Here is a 20251-nt window from a genome sequence, read left to right as displayed (position 1 = left end):
CTAGGTCAACACCTGGTGTTTAGGAAAGAATGTTTCAGGTCAACTGATTTTCTGGAAAAATATCATCTTCAGTGATTAAATTTACATTATAACAGCATATAATAGAAATAAAATAATTTAAACTGACAAACAATTACATTAAAATAAATATGAATTAAATCAGATATACGTAACAATATATAGGATACAAAATTATTACCAGAAGGAGACATACCTCTGAGGAAAAAAAATCATCAGAGTTGATGATAGAAAAATATGCAAATGTTGACCTCATATTAGTAAAGCCAGCAAATTTTTGAACAATTTATCAAAAGCTGTATTATTGAAAATGACATCAAAAAGAGTAATAACAGAAAATATGCATCAGTGTGCAACAACTATTCAATATGAATATGTTTACCTGATGTCAAAAATATATTTAGAATTTCTGGGAAATTCCACAAAAGCTGAGGGACCAGTATTGCACACAAGAATGATCATACAGAACACATAAACTTGATGATTATTAGAATGATTACATATAGTATATGCATCAATGACCAAAAAAGGGTACAACTTTGGAAAAAAGATATTACAGTGCAACAACAAATTACATGCACAAGTTCACCTAGTGTCTGTAAGTCTACCAAGTATCAGGAAAACACCTCTAAAATGTGTAGGGCTAGTTCTAAACACAAAAATGATCACATATAGTATATATGTTTTGATGCAAAAGTGGGACATAACTCAAGAAAAAAGCATTGGCAAAACTACACGCACATGTTCGCCAAATGTCAATAATGTCTGCAACGTTTCAGGGCAATACTTCAAAAGGTGTGGGGCTAGTGGTACACACAAGAATGATCAAAGATGGTATATATATTTTAAACTAAAATAGGGTATAACTTGAAAAATTCATCAGAGCAAACAAAATGGTAAATATACATGCTCACTTGATGTCAATAATATCTGTCATATTTCATGGCAATACCTCAAAAGTTGCAAGACTAATTGCACACAAAAGAATAATCACATACCTTAAAGATCATTCTACCTAGATTTGAAAGTACAGTATGGTATTTGTTATTTGGCTCTTTCTCGTAAATGAAGCATCGGTGTCCTTGTTCACAAAATAATCACAGTTACCTGGATAACAACTTGAAAATAAACAACTGATCACAGCAATAATTTTCATGTCACTAAAGTGTTCCATATTGCCTCTATCTCCTAATGCAGTTATGACAAATACTATAAAACATATATGAGGGGTGGATATGATGGTTCCATATTATATGCTGCAGATAAAGGCCATGTAGTGCCCAAGAAAAATTACAAAATTTACATTGTAATGCAATGAACTCCTGTTACTAAAAGCATCAATGTACTACTTACATCCAGGTCAAGAGATACCATATATACTCTCTTTTAAGTCATTTCCAATTGCAGACAGCACAGATCTGATATCACATAATATGCCAGCAGATCTGCATCTGCGCAATTTGTTAGGAATAATCAAGAGAACAAACAACATAGACCCTGATCTGCAGGTGCTTTATGCTATGGCAGATCAGGATCTTTGTTGATTGCAGCTGGAGTCAAATTATAAGTAAATATAGACAGTATCTCTTGACCTGGATGCAATTAGATTCTTACATTTGCTGTGGCTGGATTGCATTACTGTTGTGCCACTGATTCATTATATTGCAATTGATTAAGGGGCCCCGAGTGGCCGAAGTGGTCTAAAGCGCTCTCTGTTATGGATCACTACCATCTCACCTCTGTCTGTGTGGGTCCGAGTCTCAGAATCAGCCAATGTGGGTATGTGAGAAAGCTTGCCAGTAGCTTCTCGTGGGTCAGTGGTTCTTTCCGGGGTTTTCCCGGGTTCTTCCTCCACCATTAATACTGGCTGCCATGTATTGTCTATCATGTGCTGAAAAATGGCATTAAACCCTACAACAACAACAAAAAGCAATTGATTAAAATTTTGAAATCCAGCCAAGTTACATGGAATGAAAGTGTTACTTTCAATCTCTTTTCTTCTTTGTTATCTATCAAGAAAAAGTCTCTTTATTATCAGTTTTTACAATAATGGAGACTGTGCTTCAAGTAGTGTCCAATGGGCTTTCATTATGTTTTTCAGGCTGTGGTGAATGGGAATATATTAAACCTGTTTTAATATTACCTTAAAGTGAAATATAACAGATGAAAGAAGTTGGACAACTATCAAAATAGAGATTTATTACCCTTTTCTTCTTTGCTATATCATCTCAGAGACATTGTCTACAACTATCAACATAGAGACATATTATCCTTTTCTTCTTGGATATACCATCTCACAGAGATATTATTTACAAATCTACCTACCACATCAGTGACAGCTTTTTCATGAATTTTGCGTAATGAACTGTTATTTATGGTTTTGTTTCTGTCATTTCGGACTGCAAACAGTTGTCCCAGTAAAATGCTGGTAATCATGTCTGTAACAAAATGAAATGTATTATATAAAAACTGAATAATACTCCCTGCCCCATAAAATCAGCTGGAATGTGAAAATGACAAGGCAAATGAGTAGGCATGGAAATGAGAGCCAGATTATTTTGCTTGTTCCTTAGTAAGGAGAGAGAAATATTTTTCCTGATAAAATGGGATATGTGGATAAGGAATTGGAAGGGTGCAGAGGTGTGGGATGGGAATGAGAAGAAAACAAATTTTTCCAGCCAGGAAGGAGGTGTTCACATCTTCCAAAAATTAAAACAAAAAAAACCCTTGTTACCAAATGGTTAGTCCGTGTCACTGATCTGAAGTCAATGCATAGCTAAGTAGTTTTTATGCACTTTTACTTCTGATTTTCTTCTTTGAGGAAGTAGCAGAGACAAATAGAAAACGTGTATATTTCATTTCTGTTTATTAATTTACTTCTTGACTTCATCGTAAAGCTACATAGAATATATCAAACACAGTGTAGTCTCAACAACCTGAATTTCAGTAATATGTACCAATTTAAAAGTCCATATAATCCTAATTGCCAGATAACAGATTTTAATCTACATTTTAAGAATTGTCTCTGTTCTTGCATTTTTATGCAAAAGATGGATAAATGCAAGTTAGATTAAAGCAACTACACAGTGTAAATATACACTATGATGTATGGTGTTATCCACCCCCCATATGGCAGTTGTCATAAAAATATGGTGATGGCATCACACTTTACATCCAGGGATTGCTCACAAGCACAACAGATCAATAAGTTGATGCCCACCACCAAGAATTAGTTAAATAAATAACTGATCAAGAAAGCAGAGTCTCTTTTTGTTTTAGTACAGTGTCAAGAAAGGATGTAGCATCAATAATTTGCTTTCCCAACTTGCTTATAAAAAAACAAAGAAAACTAAGATTAAAGGTAAATCCTGAGAATAAAGAGCTAAACATGAAATTGATCCAAATGGTTGAGACAAATTTGTTTAGATACTGTACATGCCAATTAAATCCCCTCTCATGATTTCTATGAGTGTTATATTTTGGCAACAGTACTTTACTAGAGCACTATTAATACTTCTTTTTACAGCTCCCTTAGTTTTTCATTATATTTAAATAGCAAATATTTCTTTTGCCCTTTTTACATTAAGTAATGCTAAATGGACTCTGCTTTCTATGCAGTTCCATTACTGTATTTTGTACCCAAGAACGGTGTCCAGAATTCCAAGTTATAACAAGATGTTGATGTTAACCATACACTCCTTCTGAAACCATCAGTATGGCCTTCAGGATGGTAACATCCTCCGTTGACCGATATAAGATTACCTCATTATTATGCATGGTTCTTGCTCGTTATCAAACCCACCCTCAGGTTGTGATGATGTAGTACTCATTATCAAACCCACCCTCAGGTTGTGATGATGTAGTACTCATTATCAAACCCACCCTCAGGTTGTGATCATATTAGCATATTCCAAGTTTGAGTGAGTGGTAATAAGCTCAGCCAGTCAGATGCAAATCACTAAATATGAAAGGATCTCATTATCAAACTCGTCCAAGATCATCAAGATGTTAGTTCATATTCCAAGACTGATTAAATCAGATCAGAAATATTGTTTTTAGAGTGGTAACAAATTCCACCAATCAGAAGGAAGAGCAGCTCATTAATATGTACAACTCACTTCTTATAAAACTTGTCTTAGAGCTTCATGATATAAGCAAGATTCCAAGTTTGATCAAAATCATACCAGAAATATGGCCTCCATTGCAGTAACAAACTCAGCCAACCTGATGCAACACCACATCAGTAATATGCATAGATCTCACTCATATTCGAACTTGTCTGAGATACTGATGATATAACAATAATTTCAAATTGAGATCAAAATATGGCCTGCTGATTGGTAATATGCAAATGCTAAAAAAAACATTTGAGGACAGACACCAGGCACAGAATACAGGATTATATCATAAGCTCAACTGGACTCATAAACATAAATAAATAAGATTCCTGTTGTAAATAAAGGTATTGACAACAACACTTCAAACATATGATGCAGGTCTTTGAAATACAACACTAAAGATCCTATTTCCCATCTCTTTAAATACAACTCCTTGTTCCAAACAAATAATTTTCAATACTCTCTCTCTCTCTCTCTCTCTCTCTCTCTCTCTCTCTCTCTCTCTCTCTCACACACATTTCCCCCTAATGATTGCCTAAATTGTACAGACTAAATCGTTTTCTCCAAATTTTGATGGATTTATGTGTATCTGTTATCTAGTAATATCACTGGAAAAAAGCAATAGAATCAGCAGTAGGGTCTACTTGGAAAGTTCTATGTAACACTTCCCTCTCTGACACATAACTGGCATTATTTTTTTTTATAAATTTTTTGTCCTTAAGAAATTATAAAAATGAAAACAACAGCCTCTTTTCTATTTATAATCATAATTTGTGATCATGTACTGCAAACAATCCATCATTTTGACTGAAATGACCAAGCACTCAGTAGCTAGTCAGTTTATTCAAATCTGATGCCATGCTTAGCTGTAAACCAAACCTTACTCAAGGGAAGTAATACACTCAGATAATTTTAGACAACCTAACTCTATTAACTAATAACAGTAAATTTTGGGAATTTCATACCAATAATCTTTACTGGAGATTTAGATGTTTACTCTACAAATACATCACAGGAAAAGCATGAAAAAATTATATTCTGAAGATTTTCTCCGTAAATGCCATTTACATTTTTTCATCTGTTTTTATTTAATGACAGATTTAGCTATGCTATGAAACTTTGACCATTTTTAACGTGACTTGAAGGTTTGGGATCTTCACTGCTGATACCTGAGAGCAAGTTTGCTTTAAAAAGAATAACCTTAATATACAGATTTAATCACTTAAAAAGTTAACAAACATATCTATATCACCAGATTAAATGTAGTAAATAATGATCATCAGTGAGAAATACATGAAAAAGTTGGACAATTTTAAGATTTTCTTTCAACTTTTTTAACATGCTGTTTCCATGACCACTGGCTTGTGAACAAAAACTTTTGCTAAAAAACATATACATCATATTAGGAAACTTTTAAAGAAAGAGAAAAATCATTATGTTCATTGTCCAGAAGTTTCACAAATGATATATGAATCAACAAATAACCCACCATCCATAAGCTTGTTCGCATAGTCACTCTCAGTCCAGGCATAACCCTGTCGGGCTACAAGGGTGATAAGGTATTCCAGCATGAAGGAATCTATCAACTTCTCGCCTGCCTGATTTGAGACCTAACAAAGAGAATATCAATAGTATTATGAAGAAACATAAATGGTCTTCACTGTGAGGTGGTCCAATTTTACAGTATACATTTGCAGTGTATGATATAAAAAGGATGACAATGTGGGAGCTATAATTACAGTAAAACACATTTTTGATGGACTTACAGGCACATGGGCTTACAGACATATGGACTTACACATGGGCTAACAGACATATGGACTTGCAAACAGATGGACTTACAGACACATGGGCTTACTGACACATGGGCATACCAACACATGGGTTAAGACAATTGGACTTACCAATATATGGACTTACAGACACACAGGCTTATATATATCAACTTACATACATATGAACATGAAAGTGATCACTAATTTTAGCTTGGCAAATGAGGATTGAAGAGAAATGAAGACCTTAAAAGCATTTCACCAGTCCAGACTGATCTTGAGTGCCTTTTGGTATTCCATGTTTTACGATCAAGCCTGCTATTGTGGTCAAATGAAGAAGTTTTCAATATTTATGAAAATGATACACTGGTAATTTTGGTACATCTATGTGCAAAATCTTCGGCCACTTCTGAATCACTCAGTGTTACAAGTATATTGTATTGAAACAAAACATCAAAAAATAATATCTCTGCATAAATCACTTTTCTTTTACTTGTAGAGGTTTGGAAAAAAATGGATGTCTTGGCATTTGCTGCCACCAGCTTGACCTGCTACATGTTTTTGACCCAGTAATATGCCAATGCCATCAACACCTTTGTGACCCAAATACATGCCCTATACAATCACCCCTACCTCTGTGACCCAACCGCTCTGGTGGCCTAGTGGATAGAGTGTCCGCCTCAGATGTGGGAGGTCGTGGGATCTATACCCGACCAAATCATACCAAAGACTTACAAAAATGGTACTAACAGCTGCCTCGCTTGGCACTCAGCATTAGGAGGTTAGTGTTAGGACTGGTCAGCCTGGTGTCAGGATAATGTGACTGGGTGGGACATCATGCTACATGTCTGTGGCATGATGCTCCAGAGTTTGACTTCACTATAAACTGTCACACTGCAGACACTGTAGTGATATTACTGAAAAAGTGTTAAAGCTATGTTAAAAATCCAAATAACACACACACACCTCTGTGACCCAGTTATATATGTTCTAAAATCATCCCTACCTTGTGACCAAGTTACATGCCAGCTGCAATCCCTACCTTTTGCTTGATATTCACTATTTTTGTAAACAATGTACAGAAAGTTACAGTCATTGTTTCTACACCATTCCAGTACAGGCCACTCACTTATATACACTCAGAATACTTAGGAAGCAACTTGCATGAAAATGACATTGTTAATAATAGTTATCTTACAGATCAAATCAGTCCAATGTAGATCCTTGCGCTGTGTTTCATGCCCAGACCTACAAGATATAGTAGCTGTAATATCATTGGCTAAAATACAAGGATCTATATGAAATCCTAGCAGTTTGTCCAATCTGCATGTACCTTGAACCACAAAATCAAGTGACAAGCCCAGACAAGATAAGAGCTCAGCTAGGATGGACACAGAATCAGTAGTGCAGCTGCATTAACTGTATTGGCTATGCTTTCAGAAAATCTTTGGCAGTTAACTCACAATCAAAAGATTACATCAACTGTATCTCTTGGAGTTCAGATACTTTACACCTCTGTGGTTCCAAGTTTGATCAACTGTTCTAGCACAAGTATGCTTACTAAGTTTATCAAGAATGGTGGTTTCCTCCATGTTCTCCACTTTTCTCAATTCAAAGACCATTGTAGGCCAACATCTGTGTGATAAGGTATATATATTCTTAGAATTTAATGTATAGTCTATTAACATTGTGTTTTAACCATGAGAACTTATTACTAGTAATTATCAGCCATGACCTACTGACCTCTAACATCTCTCGTCTAGTGATCTTATTGTCATAGTGACTCAGAACCTCCTTGGCTATCTCTGGTACTTCTTCCTCCAGTTCTGTAGCAATCACTTCTTTTTCTATGAATTCCTCAGCATACATTTCAAACACTGCATCCTCCAACTGTAATTAGAAAAAATCTAATTTACTAAACAGTTGAGTATATTTTACTTTCCTAATCACTTAAATATTTTTCTAAGCTAGGTCCTAGGGTTTTAAAAAGGTTTTCATGCTAAAAATCAGACTTGATTAAATAATTATAATGTTTAATACTTCAATGTCAAAACCCCAACCAGTCTTATGTTATAATTTGAACCGTATCTCAGTTCAAGCATGAGAATATTTTATTTTTTAATATGAAACATAACAAGCATGATGTTGTCTAGCAGTGACAATTCATTGCTAATGTTTTTGTCTATACACCACATTCTGCAGAACTCTTGTATCATCTTGTGGCCTTTACAGACTTAGAGATTTTCAAAAGCAGACTCTTCTTAGGAATATTTTTTATCAATGATATCAACAATATAGTGTTACCACAAACTGTGAATATTTACTGTAAGCAATAATGTTTTTAGGATTTTCCAATTTTTCCAACTGAAGTAAAACCATCAGACTTGAAATACAAAATTTTGATGACTAATTTACCAAAAATATATAATGTTAAATCATAGTCAATGTCAAATCATAGTCAATGTTAAATCATAGTCAAATACTTTTGTACATTAGGTGTCCTCACCAAACTGATCAAAACCTTTCTACTCATGAAACGTCTGAGTTTAACAGAATTAAAAAGTAATATTAATGCAAGTAAACATGTGCTTCAATGTTAATAAGGACTCTCCTATAACAATGTGACTTTCCTAAGAAATGACTTGCCAGGATATTGGCTGTTTAATCATTTATTTTCATGGCATCACTTTTCACGGTCTTGTGATAAATAAAAGTTTTATTTGCACCTAAATTCAAGGATCTGGACAAGGGTCATATAGTTCCCACAATGGGATAATCAATCTTTACATTTCATGTCAACCATAAAATCCAAGAAAATTACTCAACACAAAATATGCTTATCCTACTCAAAATATTTTTCTACTCATGGTCTAAATTTAGCTGCATTTTTGTACAGAAACTAAGCTAAACATATAAAAGATAACATCAACACTTATACACGTATTTCTGAGATCTCCCAATATACTGACCAAAATCTTCACATTGCTGAGTCTCAAAATGTGTATCAGCATCAGCTAAAATGTTCTAACAAAAACCCAAATGCAAAATATTTCTTACCAACTCTGGTCCAAGAGATTGAATAAAGTCATCTACGATGTCATCCAACACATTTTCTGCATACTGGTCTTGCAGATAATCTTGGGCCATTTCCTTGACAGTCTCCTTCACCACTAGGGTGGCTGCATCCTTTACGGCCTCATTGACAATCCGTGTCAGAAAGTCCTCTAGGGGATCCTTGTTGGAGTCTTGCAACAACAGGTATCTGAATGGAAAAGGGATATAATCAAACCATGTGTGTATGTCTTCTATGAGGACCTTTCTGAGTGCCTTCAAACTGCAGCCATTTGCAGGGGTGATTATTCAAGCTGGAGAAATACTCAGATGTGACAATCTCTTGACAGATGTGGAGAGGGTCTTTTTGTTCCATAAAAGTGAGTATGATCAAGGCAGATAATTCATGTGAGGGAAGATCAACATGCATAGGAGAGGGTATCAGCAACAATGATAATTAATGGGAAACCAATGAAATATATGTATAGAAGAGATCAGCAATTACTCCACCATTTTTGTGTGCTGCACACAATAAAGTACATGTACTTTGGCAAGTAGGCCAAGCCACACTGAACATACATTGACAGATATCAGCTAGGGAACTAGTGTATGACATTAAATTGATACCAAATGATATCAGTGGGGCAAATTTTATTCCAAAAAGATTAAGAAGCACAGTGTGAATTAAATAATTATGTACTTTTGTGTTTGCAAAGCTGATGTAAGGAAATTGTCAGTCTTGATTTGTTCAAATTCAATTACAGTTACCATTATAGTACAACTTGCAAAAGAATATTTTTGGATGAATGATCATTGATAATTTTACTTACAGAAGATATATTTTGTTTTTAGACTATTACACTTATATACATCTTGCTGTTTTATCAAATTCATATGTAACTGTATCAACTGGCAAGCAAAATGAAGTTTAATACCAGGGCTACTATTGTTTGGTAACTGTAATTTGATTACGTATTAAATACACAGGTACTAAATTATGTCAAAATATTTGAGTTTGGCACTGCATATTTTCTGTGTACATTACATATGTAATCCCTTAGCAGATTTGGGCTTATACTAATTTGCTTAAGACAATAAAATGTAGGAGCATTTCACTTTTTAAAAACTGATATTTCTACAGAAGGTTCCAGGCAATCCAAAATCACTACAAAATTTACAAGCTGGTGTGCATTTTCTTGTACTGCTCTTTGTTGGATATACATTCCCATCAGGCAAATACGAGTCATTGCAAAAAACAGTAGAGGAAAATAAAGCACCTGTCACTAATTGTCCATAAAATTAATGGTTGAATGAGTATTTAGAAATTCATCAGATTTACAGAAGTTGAAGATCACAGGGTCATCTTATCAAATGCACAAAGAAAAGAATTTGTAGGTGTGTGAATCTATTCAGTATGATACAGTGATTGAGATCACATCAGTTTTCAGCAATGGAAAGCCTGCATGGTCAATTTAAGGCAGGTCCTAAATTTTGTTAAAGATTTCAAAAGGTATCATATACTTTAAATTTACTTTTTCAGTATTGGACTGTTAATATGGGACAGACTTTTTCATTTTCTATCACAGACTGTTAATATGGGAGAGACGTTCTCATTTTCTATGACAGGCCTGTTAATATGCGACATTCTTTCTCACTTTCTATCACAGACTGTTAATATGGGACAGACTTTCTCATTTTCTATCACAGGTGTGTTAGTATAGGACAGACTTTCTCATTTTCTATCACAGGACTGTTAATATGGGACAGACTTTATCATTTTCTATGACAGGCCTCTTAATATGGGGCATTCTTTCTCACTTTCTATCACAGGACTGTTAATATGGGACAGACTTTATCATTTTCTATGACAGGCCTCTTAATATGGGGCATTCTTTCTCACTTTCTATCACAGGACTGTTAATATGGGACAGACTTTATCATTTTCTATCAAAAAATATTAATATGGGACACACTTTATCATTTTCTATGACAGGCCTGTTAATATGGGACATTCTTTCTTACTTTCTATCACAGGGCTGTTAATATGGGACACACTTTATCATTTTCTATGACAGGCCTGTTAATATGGGACATTCTTTCTCACTTCTATCACAGACTGTTAATATGGGACACACTTTATCATTTTCTATGACAGGCCTGTTAATATGGGACATTCTTTCTCACTTCTATCACAGGACTGTTAATATGGGACAGACTTTATAATCTTCTATCACAAGCCTGTTAATATGGGACATTCCTTCTTACTTTCTATCACAGGACTGTTAATATGGGACAGAAATTGCCACATCATTTACATCCATACCCTCCCTGAATTTGCAGAACTAAAACACATCTAGGTAAAAAAATGATGTAGTACTAACAACATCATAATGCAAGCTGTGAAGTAAACACTGATTTTACCAAAGTGGACTAATCATCTGGGTATACACTAATAAGCAGCTGGGTGTATGTTATGTAAAAGAAAATACTGCATAAAGTAACCTTAATATACATACAGTATTTAATGATTACTGTAATTACCTAATGCCAAATTCCCCCATTATGGTGGAAAGTAATGATTACCATAATTATCTAATGCCAAACTCCCCCATTATTGTGAAAAGTAATGAGTACTGTAATTATCTAATGCCAAAAACTCCCCCATGATTGTGGAAAGTAATGATTACCATAATTATCTTATGCCAAACTCCCCCATTATGGTGGAAAGTAATGATTACCATAATTATCTTATGCCAAATTTCCCCACTGTGGTGGAAAGTAATGATCACCAAAATTATCTAATGCCAAATTCCCCCATTATTGTGGAAAGTAATGATTACTGTAATTATCTTTTGCCAAATTCCCCCATTATGATGGAAAGTAATGATTACCGTAATTATCTTATGCCAAATTTCCCCATTATTGTGGAAAGTAATGATTACCATAATTATCTAATGCCAAATTTCCCCATTATTGTGGAAAGTAACCTTAATCTGCATAAAGTATATTTTGCCAAGTTCCTCTATTCCTGAGTAAAGTAATTTTAATCTGCATACAATATCATTTGCCAAAGTCCTCCATTAAATTCCTTCATTAACCAAAATTATGTCTTCTCCATTTCATGAACTTGACCAGCTTGAAAAGTTCACATGTAAATAGCATGTTCTTTTTCTATATGAGTAGAAATGACTGCAACAACAAAATACCTCTGATGATGTCATCAAACCCTTTCTATCACCAAGGTGCACAAAAAAACCTCCAACAAAAAAACAAATATTTGAAACAATAATTTATATCACAATTTCACTGACCTCATTCCAAACATTCCAGTATCCAGCCCACATATAATAGTAACCCCATAAAACTTTGAATAATTAAATCAATCACATTCAAATTTAATGCTTGAGCCCAATACCATGTGCATGAAACCTGGCATTTTCACATGTTCCTGGTTTCTTTTTGCCTTGAAGAAATGTGTCAATCCAACCAAACATTGCATCACATCAATAATACATATAACAAATCCTTTACATACCCAGCTCGTATAGGAGATCTGAAAATCAAAGCTAAAAACAATAAAACATGTAATTTTATCAATTTGTCTCATAGAAATTATCTAAATTTACAAGAAATCCTCTTAATCTGTAGTTAAGAAGAAAAATGCACTTACCAAAAATCAAACAAGAAAAAGTTTTCTAATTTGTGAGTGTAGCCTTTACAGATAAATCATTATTCATTGGATCTTTAAATTTGCAGGTGTTACCTTAACAAATAATTCATTATTCATTGGATCTTTAAATTTGTGGGTGTTACCTTTACAAATAAATATCATTCATTGGGTTTTTAAATGTATGGGTGATACCTTTACAAATAAATCATTATTCATTGGGTTTTTAAATTTTGGGTGTTATCTTTATAAATAAATCATCATTCATTGGGTTTTTAAATTTATGGGCGATACCTTTACAGGTAAATCGTTATTCATTGGGTCTTTAAATTTGTGATTTATTGTAACCACAAAATCCACGAAACTTTACCTTTGAAAATAGGTACACAATAAATAAAAGTAAATTCCCAATTATCAGGAGATAAATAAATTCAAAAGAAATGGTAAGTTTATCAATTAATTTTGGTCATAAAAAAGAAATTCCTAAGGGGATTTACAATCCAGGACTAGCAAAACTACTGTCCAGCTACCCAGGACAAGTTACAAATTTTGCTGGTCAATTAAAATATTGTCACTTGCCCAGGTTACATAGAACATGAAGAAAAAAATTCAGATTTTCATACAATTTCATGAAAATATTTGGATTTAAGTCAAATGGACCAATTTACAATTTTTACATCCCAACCATCCTTATATGTATATCTATGATGAAAAATGTACATAATGCTGAAGAATTTATGCCTGTGATCTGCTTGCAGCCACCAAATACAATAATAGCAGTATTACATTAATATTTGGGGTGGCACTTCCTTGCAAAATATATAAACAAGCTCAACATTTTTCAAATCCCCCTGTTCATACATTCCTATCCAGGCACTTATTCATATGTGAGACCAAGAAATACAAAAATGGAAAAACTGTATATCTAGAAGGTTCATCAAGAAGGAAGAAACAAAATATCATAATCAAATAAATCTAGGGACCTGAGTTATAAATGCAAACGCAAAGATGTTCATATTGTTTTATTGATTTTAACAACACTTTTAATACATTATGGATAATATCATGCAAAGGAAATGGGAGTTAAGTGCCTTTTACATGACATACCGAGGCAACTGACCAGAGGAAATGGGAGTTAAGTGCCTTTAACATGACATACCAGGGCAACTGACCAGAGGAAATGGGAGTTAAGTGCTTTTACATGACAAACCGATGCAACTGACCAGAGGAAATGGGAGTTAAGTGCCTTTAACATGACATACCAGGGCAACTGACTAGAGAAAATGGGAGTTAAGTGCCTTTACATGACATACCGGGGCAACTGACTAGAGGAAATGGGAGTTAAGTGCCTTTTACATGACATACCAATGCAACTGACCAGAGGAAATGGGAGTTAAGTGCCTTTTACATGACATACCTTCGCAACTGACCAGAGAAAATAGGAGTCAAGTGCCTTTTACATAACATACCAAGGCAACTGACCAGAGCCAGCTTGGGCGGGTATAAAACTTACAACCTTTGGATTACAAAACTAATGAGTGTGACAAGCTCAAAATAAAAAATACTGGAAACTAAGTGATCAAATAAAGTCCATGGAATGAGAAATGCAAAGACAATGTACTGTACAAGGGCAAAAGACTCATCTCACATTATATGAATGTGACTGAAAATGGTAAATGTGTAAAGAAACTTTGAAGAGTGTTGATACCACATATTTTATCACCTCAGAAATTTTTTGGATATATTTATGTAAATGCTGGAGATCTTGTCTCTCAAAAAGGATTGCAAAAGATCATTATAACACATATGTAATATATTTACTTATACTCACTCATTGACCATGTCATTCAAAGTCTCTCGAACAATATCATGGACAAGTTTTGGGACCTCTGATGCAATCAGTTCATCCCTGACTTGATGTAGAGCAGTGTGGTCATCAGGCTACAGGGTGATATAGAATATGTCATATTTATTAAAATAATCTATAAAATCTTCAATCCTATGATTCACAGTGAATATTTTGTTATATTTGTTAGCAAAAAGTAAAATTTAATCTTCGATAAATAACTCAAAAACCTTTTGCTATGGAAAACATACTGTTGATTTCCCTTTAATGGTTTTCAAGAGGAGATTGTAATTGTTTTGAAAAGGTTACTGTTAGAAAACAAGTTAATCCTAACTACATATTAATAACAACATTTGGTCTTCTGTTAGTAATGGGGAAATACTTTTCCCAATTAAAACTGATAAGGATGCAGTCAGTCATACACACTAAAAACCATTAATTATTTTTAACATGTCAGACACACTTTTAATGAGACAATATGTTAAAAATGTTAATCAGTTAATGTTCAATTAGCACATGATGCAATTATATACAAACCAACACATCAATGTCATTCAGAACATCAATTAGCAGGTCAGGAATGAGTTCATCCAAACACTGATTGATGAACCAGTCAACAAGATTTTCAGCAAAAAGAGGATGATCCTGAACATAATAATACATAAGGCGTTCCTGGAACAAAGGTGAAAGGTCAACAAAAGATTGAAGATAAACAAAAGGTTAGGAATAGACGTGGAGAGAACAGATAACTTCATCATTATTCATCAATAAAACCATGTATTACCCTGCCTTTTCATAGAGAATACAAAATATAGCAAGCATGATGTTATCCATCACCAGCTTGTTAAGCATAGCTGGCAACAGGAGTGACATCAACCCAGCATGAAAATCATTAATGTTAAGCCCATAACACTGTAAAAGGTTATACACTGTTTTTCACAGAACCCATGTTTGATGAAAGAATTTAGAACTTAAAACTTTAACAGATGGCACATGCTGTAAATTACATTAGAACTCTAATACAATACAATTTTAAAAACTCCAAGATCTTTGGAAATGACATTTTTTGATCAAGTTTTTGGCAGTCTCATGTTTTCAACATCACTCTGAAAAGGTTTTAATCAATGACTGTGAAAATCAATATGGTGATGCCGAATATTTTCTTTTGTTGATGGTTGAGTGACTGAAGTTTAAATATATTATCTTGGCTCTGAAAACATGGAAATTTAGATTATATAATATGAAAGTTCCCTTTCAATAAACTGTAATTCTTTTATCTTTCATTTATTCTCATTTATACTTCAAGGCTGTTTGTTCTTTTTCAATGATGATGAAGTTACCTGACATAAAATTATATACTGTGAATTCCATTAAGTTCATGGATATACATTTTCATTGTTTAGCAAATAATCAAATTTTAATGGGTATTTAAGTTAATGGACTGGGGTAGTTTCATTAGTCTGAGCCTCTTGCATGTCTCTGTGAGATCCCCATAACAAGGTGTGACAAACTCCATCATGGACCTCTCTTACTGAAAGAAGGTGCTTCAGCTTTGAAGAAGCAAAACTACAATGTCATCTCTTCATATCTCAAATTGATTGTGGACATACTTATGAACTTTTGCAGTCATTCAAACCAAAATGAATTAGTTGAAAGTATGTTATTCAACATCATTTTGTAAGCATGCAATGCATGAGGCATGTTTCAATAAACCCAAGAAAGAGATCATGTGTAAGCAAAACATGACATCTTTTTGTAAGCATGCAATGAATGATGCATGTTTCAATCAACCCATAACACACTTCATGTGTACGCAAAACATGATATCACTTTGTAAGAATGCAATGCATGAGGCATGTTTCAATCAACCCATAACACAGTTCATGTGTATGCAAAACACATCACTTTGTAAGCATGCAATGAATGAGGTATGTTTCAATCAGCCCATGATGCAGTTCATGTGCATGCAAAACACGAAATCACTTTGTAAGCATGCAATGCATGAGGCATGTTTCAATAAATCCATGAAACAGTTCATTTGTATACAAAACATGACATCATTTTGTAAGCATGCAATGCACGAGGCATGTTTCAATCAATCCATGAAACAGTTCATTTGTATGCAAAACACATCACTTTGTAATCATGCAATGCATGAGGCATGTTTTAATAAATCCAAGAAACAGTTCATTTGTATGCAAAACATGACATCAGTTTGTAAGCATGCAATGAATGAGGTATGTTTCAATAAACCCATGGTACAGTTCATTTGTATGCAAAACATGACATCATTTTGTAAGCATGCAACGCATGAGGCGTGTTTCAATAAACCCATGATATGGTTCATTTGTATGCAAAACATGATATCATTTCCTCATCATAATTATTCATTACATTACCTCATCTCATTGGCCAATCAAATTACTTTTCCCCTCATTTGCCAGGAACCTCAATGACCCAGGTGATAGATCTGGTTGAAAAAGTCTATAGGACTGGAGAAGAGGTTCTACTGTTTCCATACAATGATCTTTTCACTGGGCCTTTAAATTTGTGGCTTACTGTGCAGCCAACAAATTCATCAAAATTGCATCTCCAGAAAAAAAATGAATCCAAAGTATATCTTGACAACCAAAGATTTTAAAGCCATGCAAACTGAATAATGATCTTGACAACCAAAGATTTGAAAGCCATGCAAACTGAATAATGATCTTGACAACCAAAGATTTTAAAGCCATGCAAACTGAATAATGATCTTGACAATCAATGATTTTAAAGCCATGCAAACTGAATAATGATCTTGACAACCAAAGATTTTAAAGCCATGCAAACTGAATAATGATCTTGACAATCAAAGATTTTAAAGCCATGCAAACTGAATAATGATCTTGACAACCAAAGATTTTAAAGCCATGCAAACTGAATAATGATCTTGACAATCAAAGATTTTAAAGCCATGCAAACTGAATAATGAAGAAAAAGGGAAATATAAAACTGATAAATTATATTGATTTAGATGCAATCAAGAAACATAACCCATTCAACATATACAGTCCCAAAATCCTACAATATGTTTCACTATGCCAAAATGGAAATTAGGCTTTCTATTCTTTGGTTCTTCATATTCTGGGCTACAATATCTGAATTACAAAAATGCTTAATATTTTGCAAGAAACAAATTATTAAAATGACTCAGATTCTGAAAATTGATAATTAAAGCATGCAGTATTGTATCTGAACAAAGATTATTTCACACACACACACACACACATGCAAAATACAATTTAAACCCTTATTAAAGACATTGCTTCATCTCAGCCTTCATTTAACAGTACTTAAATTCACATTAATTTATAAAGCACATTATTAGTTTAGAAAAGATGAATTAGTTTATCACAATGTAATGTAACACCGGTTGTGTTTTTATTTTTAAAATGATTTTAATAACCCAGTTTATTTTAACTTCTCCCAAACAATTACTTTTAATTATATTTACAAAACAAGTGAAGAGTGCATTTTTGGTTCACCCATGCAAAGAACGCACATGATGCTGTGACTCAACAGGGTCACATACTGAATGTGTCTCAAATGTCTGAATCACTCAAGCCTGGAATATTACAGATATTTTTCTGGCTTTTTTACATTTTTCTGGAGATTCTGACACAAGTCCCAGAGAGCTGACATTGGCCAAAAAAAGGCACATTTTTGCTAAATTGGTTAAGATGTTGTACACCTATATACCCATACAAACATTGATAGCAACCCTAGATAAACTGTTCTGCTGTGTTTATCAGGCATCTTAGCTGAAATAGCCATGTTGATTTTCAAAACTTAACAATGAACGAGGAAATACATTTTTCAAAACAATTTACAAAATAATCTGTCTGTTATAAAAGTACTGAGTTGAATAACTAAATATTAACTTTAAACTTGGGTCAAACTGTTTAAACTTTAGCACTGTGGCAGAAAAAAGTATTAAGCACAAGTCTATAGATATTTATTACAGAACCCTAATGTCATCATAAACAAGGAAAATATACTTTTTCAGTTATCGGAAAATTTCTTTAACACCAAACTAGAACAGAACAAATTACACATCAAAGAATGTGTATTATAAAGCAACATGCAAGGCAAGAATATAGAGAGAGGCAGTAGAGGACTTTTTAATACAAGTATAACGAGAGAAAGAAACCAAATACTCTGTATAAATACCAAAGGTAGACATTAATTTAAAGACATAGAAATAAATCAAATATAACCTTGGACCATATTTGAACAGAACGTAATTTAAAGCAAAACATGAAATATCAGATACACAATTTGATACTCACGGGTTCATCTTTAAATCGGCGTGCCACATAACTGTCAGCTACGGGTGTGTATGGAGAATCTCTTGGTTGAATATACTATTAAAAAAGGAATTTACTCATTAACATGAACTATCACAAAAAAAGTATATTTGGAGTAGCTTATAAACAGGCATGGAGGGCTGAAAACAAAGGTAATATACAGGTTGGTACAGAGGACTGATATGAAGGCAATATACAGACTGGTATGGAGGACTTATATGAAGGCAATATACAGACTTGCACAGAGGATTGATACAAAGGCAACATACAGGCTGGTACAGAGGACTGATATGAAGGCAATATACAGACTGGTATGGAGGACTTATATGAAGGCAATATACTTACTTGCATGGAGGACTGATACAAAGGCAATATACAGGTTGGTACAGAGGACTGATGTGAAAGCAATATACAGACTGGTATAGCAGACTGATATGAAAGCAATATACAGACTAGTACAGATGACCTATATGAAGGCTATATACAGACTGGTATGAAGGACTGATACAAAGGCAATATACAGACTGGTATAGAGGACTGATACAAAGGCAATATACAGATTGGTATAGAGGATTGATAGGAAAGCAATTTACAGACTAGTATGGAGGAATGATATGAAGGCAATAAACAGACTGGTACGGAAGACTGAAATGAACACAATATACAGACTGGTATAGAGGAATGATATGAAGGCAATTTACAGACTGGTACAGAAGACTGAAATGAACACAATATACAGACTGGTATAGAGGAATGATAAGAAGTCAATATACAAACTGGTATGGAGGAACCATACAAAGGTAGTGATATATCATGAAAGCCAATCAAGGCTGGGTTTGGACAGGATTTGAACCTGTTATCCATAGGTTGTGATTCTAAACTAATGTGAACCATGAAGTGGAAGAAAGAAATATTAATGAAATACACTGTTCATTATAATAATAATAATAATAATAATAATAATGAGGACTTTGTATAGTGCCTAATCTTTAGAAGCTCTAAGCCCTTTACAACATTAGACAACACCTCTAAGATAAAAAATGTATAATGATATGATTACAAAAACAAACACCACGAAATTAGAAAACATTAAAAAAACATGCTGAGAATATTTAAGGCAGGAAACATTTTTAGGTCTTTCAGTTTATTCTTGCAGTAGAAATAAGTGGGTTTTGAGAGCTCTCTTGAATGTCATCACTGTGCCTTTGTGTCTAAGTTCAGTGGGCAATTCATTCCACCTTGCTGGGCCCTGGTATGCAAAAGAACAATGTCCATATGACTTTGTTTTCATACTTGGAATAATGAGTATACGATTGTCAGAAGAGGAGTGTAAGTAACTTGCTGGTGTGTACAAATGGGTGGGGTCAGATAGGTATGTTGGACTAGAGTCCAACAGTGAAATGTAGCACAAAGAACAAATTTTGTGTTTGATT

At 33.8% G+C, this 20251-nt stretch overlaps 1 protein-coding gene across 2 annotated transcripts in view; it reads right to left on the bottom strand.

Moving 5' to 3' along the window:
- The window catches only part of LOC149794347 (uncharacterized), a 44186-nt gene that overhangs the window by 8673 nt on the left and 15262 nt on the right, over window positions 1-20251 (bottom strand). The window contains exons 5-11 of one of the 2 annotated variants that reach the window (XM_089968498.1): window positions 18801-18875; window positions 15010-15144; window positions 14458-14567; window positions 8966-9170; window positions 7652-7798; window positions 5626-5746; window positions 2344-2456 (exon numbers count right to left, since the gene is read on the bottom strand). In XM_089968498.1, the coding sequence (XP_089824624.1) occupies window positions 2344-2456; window positions 5626-5746; window positions 7652-7798; window positions 8966-9170; window positions 14458-14567; window positions 15010-15144; window positions 18801-18875 (906 nt within the window). The remainder of the gene's footprint in view (window positions 1-2343; window positions 2457-5625; window positions 5747-7651; window positions 7799-8965; window positions 9171-14457; window positions 14568-15009; window positions 15145-18800; window positions 18876-20251) is intronic. The other variant, XM_089968500.1, reaches the window with a different exon arrangement.

The sequence above is a fragment of the Sinohyriopsis cumingii genome, chromosome 8 (genome assembly GCF_028554795.1).
Source record: "Sinohyriopsis cumingii isolate HCF-2022 chromosome 8, ASM2855479v2, whole genome shotgun sequence".
Taxonomy (NCBI): Eukaryota; Metazoa; Mollusca; class Bivalvia; order Unionida; family Unionidae; genus Sinohyriopsis; species Sinohyriopsis cumingii.
The sequence above is the reverse complement of the archived record's forward strand: the minus strand, read 5'-3'. Positions and strand labels throughout refer to the sequence as shown.